Source organism: Cygnus atratus, chromosome 2 (assembly GCF_013377495.2).
Source record: "Cygnus atratus isolate AKBS03 ecotype Queensland, Australia chromosome 2, CAtr_DNAZoo_HiC_assembly, whole genome shotgun sequence".
Classification (NCBI taxonomy): domain Eukaryota; kingdom Metazoa; phylum Chordata; class Aves; order Anseriformes; family Anatidae; genus Cygnus; species Cygnus atratus.
Genome location: NC_066363.1, coordinates 3,079,838 through 3,097,357, shown reverse-complemented (window position 1 = coordinate 3,097,357; position 17,520 = coordinate 3,079,838). Strand labels below are relative to the sequence as shown.

The 17,520-nt window shown below is 42.6% G+C and overlaps 1 protein-coding gene across 1 annotated transcript in view; it reads right to left on the bottom strand.

Annotated features, from left to right (window-relative positions):
* OBSCN (obscurin, cytoskeletal calmodulin and titin-interacting RhoGEF) overlaps positions 1 to 17,520 on the bottom strand; it is a 151,217-nt gene that overhangs the window by 39,909 nt on the left and 93,788 nt on the right. Inside the window, 5 exon segments of the mRNA XM_050709295.1 lie at positions 183 to 455; positions 10,390 to 10,659; positions 14,238 to 14,510; positions 15,656 to 15,922; positions 16,737 to 17,003. Coding sequence (XP_050565252.1) covers positions 183 to 455; positions 10,390 to 10,659; positions 14,238 to 14,510; positions 15,656 to 15,922; positions 16,737 to 17,003 — 1,350 coding nt within the window.

Below are 17,520 nucleotides of genomic sequence, written 5' to 3'. Positions count from 1 at the left end.
GAACAAGGGAAAAAAAAAGGACATTTTAAAAATATCATCCATTTATTGTGTGGGAAGAAAAGTCACATAAAAAGAAAGCAGCTTATGCCTTTTCCTCTCTGCCCTTCATAATACGTTCCTGGTTCATTTGCCCTGTCCAACCAGAAGTTTAAGCCTCCCCATGCAACACTTGTTTTGGCTACCTTTCACCGTCAGGAAGGCTGAGGTCATGGCGTCGCTGCACGTGAAAGTCACCCTGCAGCTGTCCTGGAGAGTCAGGTTCTTCAGCAGCAGCAGATGCCTGCGCCCATTTTCAAAGTAAACCATCTCAGTGTTTTCTGTAGTTTTGGCAGGCTCGTCGTCAATCAGCCAGTTGTAATCGCAGCACTCGGGCTTGGAAAGGTAGCATTCAAACAGGGCTTCTCCTCCTTCCACTGCTTCCACATTCTCCAGGCCCTGGACAATGCTGTTCTTGGCTAGCAAGGAAGGAAACCCAAGGGTATTAGTGGGCTGCTATGCACAGCTGAGCATCAACAAGCCTCGGAGCACCGGATGACTCCCACTCCTGAAAAGCTGATGGAAAGCGCGGGGATGTGATAAAGTGTGCTTGAAGGCTTAGCTGTTATTTCCAACCAGGCTGTAACACAATACTATATTTAAAAACATTTTAACCAGTGAGATGGTTTAAAAATAATGATGAACCCCTGGGACCTCTAGCATTTTATTTAAACTTCCTCCAGAAGCCCAACTTCTGTTTTGGCAAATAAAGAAAAAATGTCGGTGTCCTTTTGTCCCACAACAGGCACCATTCCCCCAGATCTCCCAGGCAGTACGATTATCACCAGAGCTGGGAAGATGTGAACCAACTGGCAGCTCACAATGCAACCTTTCTGTCTGTCATGCAAAGCAAGCATGAGAGGATATTACAGCTGGCAAAGCTATAGTGACTGTCATCGGAGTTAACAACACGTTTTGCAAGTCTGCTTCTAGGAAACACGCAAAGAATTAAAATCTAAATTAACAATATTTTGAATAGCAGATTTTTGAATTATTATAACGGCTCTGTGATAACGTATTAGCTTTATTTTCTCATGCATGTGTGGTTATATGTGTGCTGAGAAACATACCCATACCTACACACTCCATTTGCCTGCACAGTCGCTGCATGCATTGGTTGGTATTTGCACATAAGCAGCCAGCCTGATGCAAAATTAAGCATGGGATGGTGCTTGAAAATATAATTTCTGTTAGACCAACTACATGGACAAATTATATGCACAGCAGTGGGAACCCACAGTTAAGTATATACAGTTTACACAGATACCATACAATAGTCATACATATAGTCATATCAATTATGATCCATAATATAAACTAATGACCTGAGACATTCCTGGTTAGGATCTCTATAGTTATTACATAGAATTGTTCTAAACAAAGTAAAAAATAATGCCAAATTACTTAATTAAAAAAAATGCACGAGTAACTAAAACAGGTCTATATTTTATGGTATTCATACTTATGGAGGACAATGAGGGTTTGGTAAATCCTTGGAGAAAGTATAATTTTGTTAGGATAGAGCCAAGCTGTTCCTGTGTGTATTTTTGGAGCACTACTTTAACTATGAGAAGCACATAATTGTAGGTCCTACCTCTACCTCCTCTGGGATGTTTTTAGATTATATTCATTAATATATTTTTAAATACCTAAAATGGAAAGTGCTTGTCAATGTAGCAAATACTACAGTTAATAATACGCTGCTGTTCTATACTCACAGCTCTGATTAGGCAAAAGACATAATTTTGCCTAACAAAACTTGACAATTCAGAAATCAAATCAGAACCCCTGTCCTTGCTGATTGAACTAATTCACCCGGTGACTGAAAATAAGAATCCCATATGCAAACAGCAGAAAAAAAATTAAGAGACATCAACAGAAAATCATAAACCTATTATTAACCTTGTTATTTGCTGATTCTCAGGACAAATTTCCCTTACAAATGCTGATTACAAGTGAGAAGGTATTTCCCAACCAATTGGTATTTGAAGCAGGTAAAACAACATGATAGCTTAGCTTAGCCATAAAAAGAAATTTCACACCTTCTATTAGCTACTAGTTTTAGAGCATACTGCGTGTAAAAATCACTCTGTAACAGCAAAAAGTATTCTTATTATTGCTTTGGGCCAACATTATGTCTGGGAGTCCACAATAACTCAGCAGGACACATCCCATTGCACTGATGTTGCAGCCAAATCCGGTTCCTTGTAGGAGAGGTGTGATGCATAAGTGGTGTAATGAGTGAGCACTAATTAGAACTAAGCTCCAACGAAATGCTGCAGCTTCATATTCAATTCCCATTAACTCCCAACTACTTTTAGCATCATTATCAGCACTGGAGCGAACACCAAAGAGTGGGTTCTAACGTGTCACTTATTGAGAGATGCTGCCATGATTTTTCCACCTCTTATTGGGAAGCCATGATAGTCTTCCTCTTTGGCTGGAAGACCTCACCTTGAACATCAAGTGCAGCCATCACTTTAGTGCCTTCAGCTTCACAAGAATAGATGCCACTGTCTTCTGGTACCGTAGGTTTAATTATTAGCATGCTTACATTCCAGTCCTGATCGACAATCACTCGCTGCCCATCTGCATGTATTTCCTGATCATTTTTCTTCCATATGGCGTGCACTGGCCTAGAGTATTGGCATATGAACTCTGCTGTGCCATCTTCATCAACAGTTATATCCTGCATGGGACTGACCACTTCAATGGTTGGATCTGTCAACCAACACGTCAGGAAGGACATGCATTAGTGCATCCTCATGGAAACAGCAACTTAGAGACTTTTGTCAAGCACAGAGCCCATGGGAAGCAAGCAGAGTGAAAGTGCAAGCAGGAAGCTGGCCGGGCACACTGGGCATTAGCAGTTTAGTCTGTGTTTGTATCAGCATCAAGCAGGACCGAAGCAAAACTGGCACATTATAATACAACTATCATGCTGGAGCATGGGCCACCGACAATTAGGGCCAGCACTTTAATAGCTCTGAATATGAACCTCTGTACAGAGCATCTGCTGGGAGTTCCTCCAGGCTGGCTTAGTTTTCCTCCCAGCATGGTTGACACCATCTAGGCTAGGAAGCAGGGAGTGCGAACCACTTCTGCTTCCTAGAACGTGCCAGGAGTGCAGGTGTGGGACAGGAGTACAGTGGATGGGATGCTGAGAGTGCTTCCTTGTGATGTGCAACCTCACAGCCACGAAAAAATGCCACGAGCTACAGGAGGCTCCTTCTGTATGAGCAGACAGCAACCACTCATTGAAAAGAAATGCAATGCTCAAATGCAGATATACATTCCTGTCCTGTGCTGGTGATGGCCATGTGTCAGATGTCTTTGGAAGTATGGGGAGCAAAGTTCCAGGTCAGTTGTAATTAAAAAGGGCACTTCACAGGAGAGAGGTACTCAGTATTTTGATTAGCTATGTGTTCCTCTGTAGAAGAGACATAATTTGGGTAAAAATAATATGCTATTTCCTTTACAGTAGGTGATCTAGAAACTCAGCTGTGTGAACCTGTTGAACTCTCACCTGCCAACCACTGCAGTCTCAAATTGAGAGCCCCCAGAATGCTGGGAGCAGCTGGATAGGCAGCTCCTCTGAAGATGGTGAGATCCATGAGGTTGTTTTAAACAATCGGTGTCTTTCTTTTAAAAGGCTATTTCTGCTTCTTGAAAGGCAGCTTCAGGACAGTAAATACATCTAACCTCAAAATACTGTGAGCTTCCAAAGCAGCCCAGGAATGTCTCCTGAGATGTCAAATTGGACCACCTGCATAAAACTGCAATATATATGCTGAAAAGAAAAACCTCAATGGCGTTTGAAAAGTGAAGTGTCTCTGCAGTATTCTTCTCAGCAGAACCACATCAGCTCCTTAAAGTCTTGGTAGGGCTACTGATACTACAATGGGACATAAAAAGATGGCAGTCAGAGAAAGCTAATAAATGCCCTTAAATTTCAAATCGTTCTGTTCACAAACTGGCTAGAATAAACTACACTGGATCTCTGCCTGGAATGCTCCTCTTGAAACTGGTGCATTGGGTGGAGGACTTGGGATGTTACTCGCAGACCTTGGGAAGCAAAGAGAGTTTTACTTATGTCTCTTAGAAACTTGTTGCAAGTCTTGCTCCTGCTCTCTAAGTCTCCCTCTACCACTCTGTGTGTCTGTGTGTTTATGGAGAGGAAGATCAATGGCAGATCCTGGAGATGTTTTGCTACACCAGGACTGAAGAAGCAAGAAGGTATCTTTGCAACCAGGGGAGTACACTACCACCCCATTTCATAAGATGCAGACGCGCTCCTCGCAGCAAATGTCACCTGTGGTCTTGAAGAAGGAAGGTGTCCTGGTTCCACTGCCCCATCACACTGTCCCACTGCTGGGATAAGATCTTGGTGGCCCTATTTGCCCTTGCAGAGCAGCAGGAAGCTCCTTGGGCCTTAGGAGCCAAAGAGTTGCACTGGGGTCTGTAATTCTCACTGCCCAAGGGGGTCAGAAGGCTGCAGCTCTTTCAAACTTGTCCCATTTTCTACCTTCCCCTATATGAAGATGTTATCATGATGGGCCATTGAATGAATGCAGTTCTAGGGCAGTGATACCGTGAAGGCTGAAGAACCTGTCCTAAGATCTCACTTATTATAAAATATCTCCAGTTATAAGCATGCTTTACATCACGAGAATGGGGCATGTGGAACTGAAAGACAACTTGTTCCTTGATGAAGAGCAAACCATGGATAGAAAGATAGACTGAAATATGCCTAATTTGAAGAAAGATCTACTTCTAAATCTCTGGCCAAAATAAAGTGCAGGAAACTGGCTTTTAGTACAAGTAGTTGGAATTTTACTAGTTTTTACTTTCCTGCTAAATCAAGTGTTCCTGAGCACAGTGTAATTTTGGCGTTTTTTTAAATACTTCTCTCATCCTAATCCAATGATAGTCATATACTACTGTGATTCGTGTTTGCATCTTGCCTTAATGGAAGCACAAAATATCCACACACGTGTGTAGTAGCATGAGCTGTGGGGTTGGATAAGATGATCTCCAGAGGTTCCAATATCAACGATTCTGTGATTCTGTGAAATTTCAGGAAACTTCTCAGAAGCCCTTGATCTGTCTGAATAGAATACCTCATGATGCATTTATTTTTAGTTTATGCTTTATGCCCAGTAGAGTTCTTTGCCTAGAGAGCTTGGAACCAAATTCTGTCTCGGGAAATATGAAACTCAAAAGTCATACACACAGACATGGGGTTTGTGGGTTTTACACATTGCCTCGATGCTGCATGATTCTGATATTAGTAAAAATGATTTGGTATTTTATCTCTGCATAGAGTTGCATTTTCTGAATGTACAAGGGACACATTAGACAGAGAAGGAGACATCAATCCCTGACTCAGTTTCATATTGTGGATCAATTGTGTTATGGTGAATAGCTTGGGGTAGATTTTAATATACAATGCTTAACCCTTCATATCAATATATCATATATGTTTATATATAAAAATCCCTTTTCCAAGCAAGAAATAACTGTTACTTTTGTCTGATAAATAACAACTTTTCCCAATGGCTATAAATGGGCTGGATGGGAAGCAGCTTGCTTTACCATGAAGTCTGGAGCTCAGTGTTATTTGCAGCTTGTGGCTACCCTTACCAAATGAGAAAAATATTCATTCAACAGACAAGGTTTTGGTAGTACAATGATGAACATTAGTATTCTGGCAATCAACAAATGAGGCCCACTTTGTCACTGGGTTACTGCAATGTCATATACCATTTGGTTTCCAGAGTGAGCTCTGAAGCCATCAGCATATATGCACAAGGTCTTGTCTCAGGAATATGCTGAGCTCAGTACCAGTAACAAGGCTATGGAGCAGCACAGTGATCAGTTCTGTGAATATTCAACCACACAATTTTCTGTGGTATTATAAAAACATGTTGAAGAGGGATAAAAAATCAGGCACTACCACAGTGGTGAAAACAGTTTCTTCTCCTATGTATGTTCAGTTCCATTGAGAAGTCCAGTGAAAGCAGTAGCCGTTCTTCACATGAACCATTCAAAAAGGTGGAAAAAGTTGATGTGCTTGTACATACAAGACTTCCGGAGTGAGCGTGGGTGACTTGCAGAAGTGGAGAGCTGCAGGATTATCATGCCACAGAAGAATTGTGGAGAGATTTAGTAAGGGTAGCCAGGAAGGCAGAAGCAGTAGTGCACTGAGCAGTTCCAGAGGTGGCCATCTTTGTCTATCTAACAACTAAATACCTTTGACTAATAATTTAGCAGAAGATATAAGAGACCCAGCTCTGAAGGTGACAGTGCCTGAGTCGTGGCACGCCACATCATTTAGGGTTAAAGTGTGGATTATCCCATCCTGCTCAGAGATTTCAGTCACAAAGTTGTTGTGAAGGGGAGATCCGTCGAGCCACCACTGTACATTCTTCACGCCCGGGTGTGAGAGCTCGCAGGTGAACGTGGCCGACTCACCCACAAAGACGTCTGTGTTCTTTAAACCAGAAACTATGACTGCTTCTTCTTCTGTATAACAGAGCAAGAGAAGGTGCCAAAGGAAAACACAAGCATAAACATACACAAGTTCCTTCCTGTAGAACTAACTTAAGCAATAGTGCAAGTTGTCCAGGAGAATTGAACTTGTAATGCTGTTCTGGGAAAAAAAAGAGCTTAAATTTTCTTTAAGGGATTGAGAAATGCCTTCTATCCATCAACCACTTGCAAGGCAGTGTGTGTCTGCAAAAACTGTTTCACTGAAAGGACATCATTCCATTACTAGTTCCTGGCTGTCCTGTGTGTTGTAGCCATCCGCACTGACATTTGTATGCAGTGCAAGGCGGACAGGTAGCTTAAGAGTTAAATGGGATATTTATTTTCAGTACAGTAAAAAAGTCATACAAGTATCAACAATGATAGAAGCCATAATGAATAATAATGAGAATTTCAGTATTTTTTATAACAGTTCCTCCAAGAAAATATTTTTAAGCAGTACCACCGCCTCCTCTGGTGCACAGTACAGTCACTACCTCGAATTACTTTATTTTATACACATTAGTCCAACCCCAGCCTGAATGTAAATGTTTATATCTTCACTGAAATCAGGGAAGAAATAAATGGAGTTTCAACCGTTTGCATCTGTGACAAGTTTGGGCAGTTACTGCCAAAGATTTTTGTAAGAAATTCAGGCAGCAAAATAAGAGCATTCCCAAGTTTCATCTTACCTTGCACGTATACAGAACCTGTGGTGATCTCGTATCCAGTGCTGCAGGTATAATCCCCGCAGTCATCAGGCTCCACACCATGGATGATCAGCTCGGCAATGCTGCCTTTCAGCTTCATCTCATACTTGTCACTGGGCTGAATGATGACCCCTCCTTTTCTCCACTCAACTGGGGCGTCTGGCTTGGAGATCTCACAGTGCAAGACAGCTGTTCCCCCTTCTTCAGACTCCACATTTTTCAGTTCTTCATTAAACAGCACGGGTAGTACTACAGTGGAGAAGCATCCACAATAGTAACGGTGGTCAGGGGTGAGTGACTTGCATGCTCCTTTCTCCAGCTTGGCATTCCCCGTCTTTCTGAACCACAATTTGCCAGTTGGGAATGCCAAGCCCAGAGCAGGACGTTTGAGTTTTGCCATAGCAGACACTCATGGGGCTGCTGGTGTGAAGTTGACCACTGCTGCCCCGTAAAGGATTGGCAGAGGTCATGGGCTGTATAAGGGGCTTCATGTGTGCATAACCACAATTTTCAATGTAAACAATTAGAGGTACAAAATTACCAGTGACAGCAATTTGGATCACTGAAACCACACACTGAGCAAAATGCTGGTTATGGGGGCAAAGCTCAGGATCTAGAAGCACGATCTTGTTGTCTGAGTTAAAATAGACAGCATTCAGTATAAAATGAATAGAACTATAAAATCCTGTAGCATAGCCACTAGAAAAAGACAAAGAGCCACAGATCTTGGGCTGCTCAGGCACAAATAGCCATACTGGCTTCATTTAAAATGGGCCTGGTTTAGGTATAAGTGAAATATTCCTGTCTCTTATTGCCAGGACTGTCAGCAAGCAAGTTTTTTTTCTCCTGTATGTACTCTCCATTAACAGCAGCTGCAGTTTTGCTCTCAACTTCCACAGTGAGATCAAAATTGCAACTGAGAATTGGGTTTAGAAGACACTATATTCTTCTTTAAAGAGCAGACTGAGGATCAAACCCCTTCCTATATTTGAAATTCATAGATACAGAGCAATTCAGTGACTAAACTTCGACTTGAAACCTACGGAGGGCAGCCACAGCTGTAACTTCTCTGACATCAGGCAAGGCTTCTCCTACCTTTGACTTGCAGTGATGCAGTGGTCTGTTGATCCCCCGAGTCACACGTGTAATCCCCAGCATCCTGAGCCTCAGCATCGTAGATGAAGAGCTCAACACGTGTCCCCTCTTGCCGGATCTCGTACTTGTCGGTCGAGTGCAGCACGGTATTTCCTTTCCTCCACTCCACGGGTGCGCTGGGCTTCGTCAACTCACAGTGCAGCACGGCTGTGCGCCCTTCCTCCACCTCCTCATTTTTCAGCCAGTGTTTGAAAAGCACAGGTAGGGCTTGAAAGGGAGAATGGTGGAAAGGGAACAAACAGGCAAAACAAAAATAGAAAATAGAGAAATGTTTTGTTTTTTAAAGTACGGGTAAGAACTGGAATGGTAATGCCATTCATGAAGTTCATGCACAATTCTGGCTGTGTTTACCTGAAGAGGGTTGTCTAGTTCTAAACCAGACAGAGGAGGTGGAGGAGGAGGGAGAGGAGTTAACCAGTAGGAAAAAAATTCAGTTCTACAGGAGCTGCATTTCTTTCCCCATATCCTAAACTTTCTTTTTTTTTTTTTCAAAGAATTCCCACCTAACTTCAACACTCATTTTTGAAGTCCAAAAAATGAGCACCCCTTCATTGTGAAAGGCTGCTTGTCTTTTTTTCCTAATCTTCCTAATCAAAAGAAATCCAAATTTCTTTTAATGCAGTTTGTACTTGTTGCCCCTCATCTGTTTGCTCGGCACCCCAAGGAGTCTGTCTCTCTCTTCTCTGTAGACCTCCATTAGGTAGTTGCAGACAGCCATGAGGTCCCCCCTCAACCTTCTCTGCTTTTCACCAAGCTGAACAAAACCAGCTGCCCCTGCCTTTCCTTATACTTAAAATCAGAGAATCATTAAGGTTGTAAAAGACCTTCAAGATCAACTAGTCCAACCATCTCTCTGCTACCAATATCACCCCACTAAATCATATCCCTAAGTGCCAGGTCCAACCTTTCCTTGGACACCCCCAGGGACGGTGACACCACCACCTCCCTGGGCAACCTGTTCCAATGCCTGACTGCTCTTTCTGAGAAGAAATGTCTCCTCATTTCCAACCTGAACCTCCCCTGGCGCAACTTGAGGCCATTCCCTCTATTCCTACTTCATGCTCTCCAGTCCCCCTGCTGCACTTGCTCCAGCACCTCAGTGTCTTTCTTGTACTGGGGAGCTCCAAGTAAGCGAATGTACTCCTCCAACTGTGGTCTTGCAACTGCTGAGCAAAGAGAAAATCATACCTTTAACTTCCAGCCTGGCCGTGGTCTTCCCATCAGCCGTGTGGCAGCTGTATTCTCCCGAGTCCTCACGGTTCAAATCGTGAATGACCAGCGTGTGCACGTTCCCCTCCCGCTTGATGCTGCACTTCTGGCTGGAGTGGATCACAGACGCGCCTTTCTTCCACTCCACCGGGATGTCGGGCTTGGACACCTCACAGCACAGGTGAGCCGTGCTGCCCTCCTGCAGCTCCAAATTTTGGAGAACCTTTACAAAGGTGACTGGAGGAACTGTGGGGAAGACGGTACAGACACTGCTGCAAATGGGGAATCCAGCACTGCCCCAGATCAGAACTGAGTGCCCAGAGTTGTATTTTGAACATGATAAAAGGGCAACAAACAAGATAAGTATTGACAGTCAACCTTTCAAAATCATTCTATAGAAATTAATGAAAAGTTTATCGGAGCAAATATCTGAAAACATCTTAAGCAGGAAATTAATTCAGAGAATATTCTTGGTGTTCTTCAGCATTGATTCTAACATAAATTAGATGCTTGTTTTAGGATAAATTGGGTGGTTCTCAGAGGATGTCTGCTTCACTCTACAGGCTGTTAAAAGGTCTAAAATGACTAGCTCAGATGTGTATGTCTATCTCTAAATGCCTAAATTAGGTTAGCTGAATCTCCCGAGATTTCCAGAGACCCCTGCTCCCACATACACACCACCAGAAGCTAAGGCAATATTGGCAGTGCTTACCAGTATTTCCTAAACCCTTCTTCCTAGGAAGCTGCTCACCTTGGACTGTTAGCTGTGCTCCTGAGGTATGCTGCCCGACTTTGAAACTGACAGGCCCACAGTCTTCTAGTGTCACCTTTCTCAGGACCAAAGTGTGACGTGTCCCTTGGACTCTGATCTCATTCATTTCGTTGGATTGCAAGGGAACATCTCCCAGGAACCACTGAGCATCCTGAGTTGTTTCCCGTGACAGCCTGCATTCAAACACTGCATCTTCTCCTTCATATGAAGTGACGTCCTTCAGCATCTCCACTATGGTTGCTGCTGGTTCTTTATGGAAAGGTCAACAGAGTTTGATATCTACTTTCAAGTGATGCCTCCTATTTTCCTAGGTTAAACATTTTGTTATGCTCATTCTTGACAGTACTGTATTATTTGAAAGAACTAATGGCCACAAGGCACGAAACACTACATGCATGGGTATGCATAGTGTGATATGTTAGTCTTACAGATGTATTATGTATGCATGTATGTGTGCATATGTATTATGTACATATATATGATAGTCTAAAAAGTATGCATGTTATACTATATTGTGTATTTAATAGCAACATTTATATGCAATATATGTATTGTGAAAACATTGTCAACAGATTTTAGTAGGTGACGTTAGCATTAAACCATTGACTAAAGACATTAAACATTAAACCATTGACTAAAGACCCATTTCTGATTCTCTAGAAATAACTGCTGCAGTTCTGATGCCTTTGAAATCACCCTTGTCTCTGAAATCCCTCTGGGCACAGGACAATGTCTAGCTGTCAAATTACTTAATTGTGTGCCACAGCCATAGCAACGATCTCCGTACCACATTTTCCCACGTGAAGCCCTACCTTTCATGTGCACAACTGCGGTGGTTTGCTGGTCCCCTGTATCGCACATGTATTCCCCAGCATCAGCTTCACTCAAGTTGCAAATCGTTAGCTCAGCCACAGACCCAGATTGGCGCATCTTGTACTTGTCACTTGGTCGCAGCACTGTCCCAGCCTTCTTCCACTGCACAGTGGCATTTGGTTTTGAGATTTCACAATGCAAAGTGACAGTGCCACCTTCTTCAGCTTGCTGGTTCTGGAGCGGTTGCGTGAAGATTACTGGTAAAGCTAAACCAAGAGAAATCAGAGGAAAAGCTTGCTTCATTGATGACTGTGTCACTAAGTCTTGCATTTAGTGAAATTGTAGGACCATTCCAAACTTGATTAAAACTTTAAAAACCAAACTAGGAATGAGAGAGAATGTTGGATTTCCAGGAGTACTAAACACTCAAGAATCACTGGGCACTGCACACCCTGACAACCTCTGGAAGTATGTTCCACTTTACACAGGAGTGGTCACAGATATGGACTCTTGAGCATCTAAGGGCATGTAACTCCAAATGGGTACACCAAAGCCACAACTCAAAATCCTATGCTTGATATCTAAGTTCCCAGGTGTTTATGAGGGTGCACAGAAAAATATCATTCTACAATGCTTCTCATTTGAAAGCTGGACCCAGAAGAGGAATGAAAGTTGGATGTCTCTGCACTGAAATGTAACTGATGGGTCAAGACAGAGTTTTGGTAGGTTCATTTAAAATGTGCCACATGTAGAACTTTTGTTTCTCAAGTCTAGTTGTCTAGAAGAACCTTGGTGGCTCCACAGATAACGCTGAAACGGGATTTATAAGGGAAGGAAATAGGGTTATAGAAATCACAGTGTATTCATAGGAACTGGGTGGCAGATGTATATAGAAGAGAAAGATAAGAAGGTGCTTGCAGGTGACATAGGAGGGGATGGTGTATTCTGTGGGACAGATGGACAATAGCTTGAGTCAAGGTTTTTGTACAGTGGCATTTGAAGTGAAGGCATCCCACTATGCAGCTAACTCCTGCAGCCCTATGCCTCTTTGGAGCCAAGAAAGAAATATGGAGTGTGGAGAAATAATGTCTTGACAGACAAGCTTTGTGGAGACCTAGTCTGTTAGACTTGATTACCGTTGAGTGAGAAACCCTTACTACAAAAAAATAAACAGTCTTTCTGCCACAGTGTCCCTGAATCTTTCATATGAATTATCTAAACTAACCTAGAGCTCCCTAAAAGGTGAAGTGATAGCTTTTTTCACCTTTCACTACCAAGGATGCCATAGTTTGCTCATCGCCAGAGTCACAGATGTAGTCTCCTGCATCCTTCAGCTGTAGATCATGAATAACTCCACAGCAGAGCCCATTTGCTTTATCTCATACTTGTTGCTGGCCTGGAGTAAGACTGACCCTTTTTTCCACTTCACTGGTGCATTGTATTTGGAGAGCTCAGCATGAAGGGTGACTGTATAACCTTCCTCACCTTCCTGATTTTGGAGTTTTTTTTCAAAGAGTGCTGGAATGGCTGGGACCACACACAGAGACACAAAGGCCAGCCACCATCAGAGGACGTGCTTACAGTACAGATATTCTGGCATCACTGGATCCTGAATTTAGTGTGACAGCAAGCATGCCCTTCATGGGAAACATGTCCTCAAGGGATATTTCAAAAGATGACATTTCACAAGAACTTCCAGTCTCCTTTTTATTTCAGCTGATCTTCTATCTCACAAAAAGTCCCATTAATACTGTATTTGTAGCAGGGTGGATTTTTTTTTTTTTAATGGACATAATGGCACATTACACCTGTTTTTAAGACCCTAAGCATTAACCATGTTTAGGTGCCCTGCTTTTCACCTGGAATTGAGTGCTCAGGTACGTATGAGCACTTTGATTCTTGAGCACCATTTGTCCAGGTGGGAACACAGCTCAAAGGACAGAGATGCCTGAGAATCAGAATGGTGTCACGCTAATTTTATTTCCAGCCTTGTTTTTCTGAGTGACAAAAAGGAAGCCCTTGGGTCTAGAATTGTGGAAGCAGTTACTATGCTTGGAACTACTGGACTTCTGAAAGCAAAAGGACTCAGATGCTTTATGTCAGTAAAGCAGATCTGAAGTCAAGGACAGTACAGCCTTCTCACAAGTACCCAGCCAAGAAAGTGGAAGAAGCTTCTTATCTTAAAACAAAACAACCTACCTTTAACAGTTAAAGTGGCCGTCGTTTGCTCATTTCCATTATCACAGGTGTATTTACCCGAGTCTTCTGGTTTTAAGTGATAAATCTTTAAAGTATGGATTGTTCCCTCTTGCCTGATTTCATATTTGGAGCTTGGGGAAATCACCTGGGCACCCTTCTTCCACTGCACTGCAACATTAGGCTGGGAGACCTCACAGTGGAAGGTGGCAGTTTCTTCTTCCTGCAATTCTGTGCTCTGTAATTTCTCCTTAAAGACTGGAGGTGGCACTGAAATTACAAATGCAGTAAAGGAACTTACAGTCATCTTTATTTTGTTTCTCTACAGTCGTAAACCTACAGCTGAACAGTAAAGTATTAAAATACACTTTAACTTCTGTGTAATATTCTGGGACATTAAAACAAGTGAATGTTGAAACCCACTCAGAAGTATTTTGTGAAGTTACTGGAAGCACTAATCACAAACTTTAGAGATGTTTTGGTCAGTTCAGATGGAATGGGGACTTTGACCAGACCAACAGCTTCAAAAAGGAAAGGAAAAGAATGTTTGACTGAGAATTTCTGGAAAACAGTGTTTAGAGAAAGAAACACAGCTTCAGGACCCCGAAACTGGTGGTTTCTCCACTTTGGATCCATAGTGGTTGCACCATATGAGAGCACATTAGTGCATCATGTACACTGTGAAGCACAAGCACCCTACTAACACGAGCTAACAAGAAGTGAACAATGGCCTTACATTTCCTATTAGCATACACAAAAACAAAACGTCACCTGTTCTCACCAATCTTGTTTCTTCAGCACATCACAGGGCTCCTTACCTTTTACTGTGAGCTCTGCTGTAGACACGTGTGGTCCCACTCGGAAAGCAATAGTGCCGATGTCCTGGTCTGTCACCTTTCTTAACGTCAGCTTATGGATCTTTCCCTTTTCCACTGAGATCTCATTCATTTCATTATTTTGCAGAGCAACATCCTGTAGCTTCCATTCAACATCCCTTGCATTCTCATGAGAAACCTGGCACTGAAAGGTGACATCATCCCCTTCAAATACCACCATGTCCTTTAGGCCACTCACAATGGTCACGTCAGGCTCTGCAAACAGCCCAGTCAGTAGTCAACACAGGAAAAACATGGATCAAATCACAGAATCACAGAATAATATGGGTTGGAGGGGACATCTGGCACTCATCTGGTCCAATCAGAGCCAGCTCACAGCAGATTGCTCAGAGCCTTGTCCAGCTGAGCTCTAAATACCTCCAAGGACAAAGATATCACAGCCTCTTAAATTACCTTTCAAACTCTGCTGTTTGACTGCTGTCAGTGTATGTGGCAATATGGCCAGTATCTCTGTTAGTGGTTTTATTGCTTGCTCTGTCTCGGAGATGCACTGCATATTGATTTTTGTAATTACGTTTGATACTGTAATTGGGTGAATAAGGCTTGAATGCCAGATTCCAAATGCAGGATTTTGAAATTTGTTGCATTTGCACTTAGATATCTTCACAGAATAGCATTAAAAAGTGATCCCTCTGCTGCCTTTTTGCAAACAGAAATACTCTGTGCTGGTGCTTCAAACTGGCTGGGTATCTGGATGGCATGGTGCTCTCAGCATGTCTTACTGGATTAGTGGGAGCACAGGACATTTGTGCTTTGGTTTGCTTGAGTCCTGCTTCTAGGACAGCTGGGCACCTGCAGAGATGTGCAGGGATCACAAAGACAGCCTGCAATAGGCAAAAGCTGTACCCTGAACCTGATGGAGAATACTGAAGGAGAAGCAGCCCAGTCTCCATCTGAGCAAACACAGTACATATTTATACAACTGAGGTCATTCTGCATGAAAAATGGTGCAGCCGGGCATAGCAGGCAGAGTATCTATAATATGGACGAGCCTGTAGGGTGGTTGTTCCAAACTAGTGGTCCAACCTGAATGCAAGCTCTGTTTGCAATAACATTAGGGCAGCTGCCATGTGACTGGAAGCTAAGGATGGATGAACCATCTGTTCACTCACATGCACATGATATCAAGCAAATATTTCAAGCCCTGAATCAAAAATTTTATCTTCTCCTGCCCATCAAGTGAATCTTTGCTTCTGTACATTCTTACACCATAGGATTTTACACTACTTCATGATGCCCTTCCTGCACTCTGTGTGCATTTATCACAATAGTATCAACTACGTTGGAAAATCTTAGTAACTTAAAGTGAAAATCCCCCTGCCCCAGGAAACATCTCTTGCCTTTCACAGTCAGTTTTGCAGAGGTTGTCTCATCTCCAGCCTTGCAGGAATATTCGCCAGCATCACTGGGCTCCAAGCGGTGAACACGCAGCTCACGGAGGGTGCCGTGCTGCCACATTTCGTACTTGGAACTCGACTGAAGCAGGACTCCGTCTTTCCTCCACTCCACTTCTGCTTTGCTTATGGAAATCTCACAGCGCAGCTTGGCTGTTCCTCCTACTTCCACTTCTTCATTTTTCAGCTGCTGCCTTAGCTGGGGTTTGATGGCTGCAAAGTGCAAAAGGCAATCAACACATGAACACTGTACTGTCTTCAATGTACAAATGAATGCCCAGGTCTGGACAACTCAGCACAAGTCATCCAGGGTCTGAAGCTGCAGAACAAATTTGCATTATGTGGTTATATGATTCTTATAACAACTTCTTTTTCTTTCTTTTGTAAATTCTATATATCCAGACAAGGAGAGGATCAGAAATTTGAATATAAAGTAAGCAAAGGACTCACAACTGAGGCAGGAGCTGCTACCTGGGTCAGATCCAGCCCACAGGATAGAGTTTGAAATGCTGTGGCTTAGATCAAAGCCACGAGTTCCACCTAACAGTCAGAGACAACCACAAACACTTCACAGATGACGATCACAGACATTACTCCTGGTTTGTTTAAACATGGTGTTCTCAGGATCTTCATGGAAGGACATTACAAAAATTGAAAGCAGCAGGTGTTTTAAAATGTTTTTAGTAAATGCCCTACAATTAGATATTGATCCAAATGAACAAGCAATAAATGCTAAGTGCCAGAAATAAAGATCTATTAGAATTTCAACACCCCCATGATGCAGAGTTTTACCACTATCCAAGGAATGGACCAATGCACTGTGCTTTACAGGCTTAAATAGCCATTCTACAAATCCTGTCCCATATGATCATCTTTTCTGTATTTTGGTTTATGACAGGGAACCTCCTAAACCTTTCCTCTTTATCTTACTTTTGGGGGGCCTTATTCACCAACAAATAACAGAATACCATCTACGCAGTTCCACAAATCCCTCTGAACTGCTGTTCCACTTTGGTGCAATGCTAACCATTCACTCGGAGGACTGCTGTGCTCTGCTGGTCTCCTGTATCACATGTATAATCGGAGGCATCTTCTGGTTCTACATTATGGATCACAAGTTCAGCTGTGCAACCACTTAATTTAATTTCATATTTGGCACACGAGAAGAGCTCCATGGTGCCTTTCCTCCACTCCACAGTTGCATTTTCCTTTGTCAGCTCACACTGGAATTTCACTGCAGCTCCTTCTTCAACCTCCTTGTCCTTAAGCTCCCTTTTGAAAAGAACTGGTAGGGCTAAAGAAAAAAGAAAACAACAAAGAATAGAAGCTTTTATTCAAGCCAGAGTTAAGTCCTGGACAGCACAGATAGCTGGATACCTGGGGGAACAAGATACTGTTCTTTGCAAGTGCTAGATTCCTAGGCAGGATCCATGTTTTCTAATTTGCCTGGAGCTGGTAGCAGATCTTTCTGCATCAAAAGCAGCCATCTGCACTTATAAAATTTCTTTCCTTTGCTCCTTGACTCAAATCCTTCCCAGGGTTGAACTCTTTGAATGCATTTATTCTTCAGTTGAACTTGCAAAGATCTCAGGAGTAAAACAGTTGAAAACTCTGTGGACAGCCTTGACAGATCAGGAAGGTCGTCGTCAGTCTCATTTCAGGATTTGCAAGAAAATCTTTTTTGAAATACTTAAATCACATATCATGTGAAATATCCAGAAGTTATGCTAAAGCATTATTCTTTCTTTAATTTCTCTCCAGCTGTAAAGCTAGAAAGTATTTCTTCTTAGAACCCAAGACTTAAATACAGT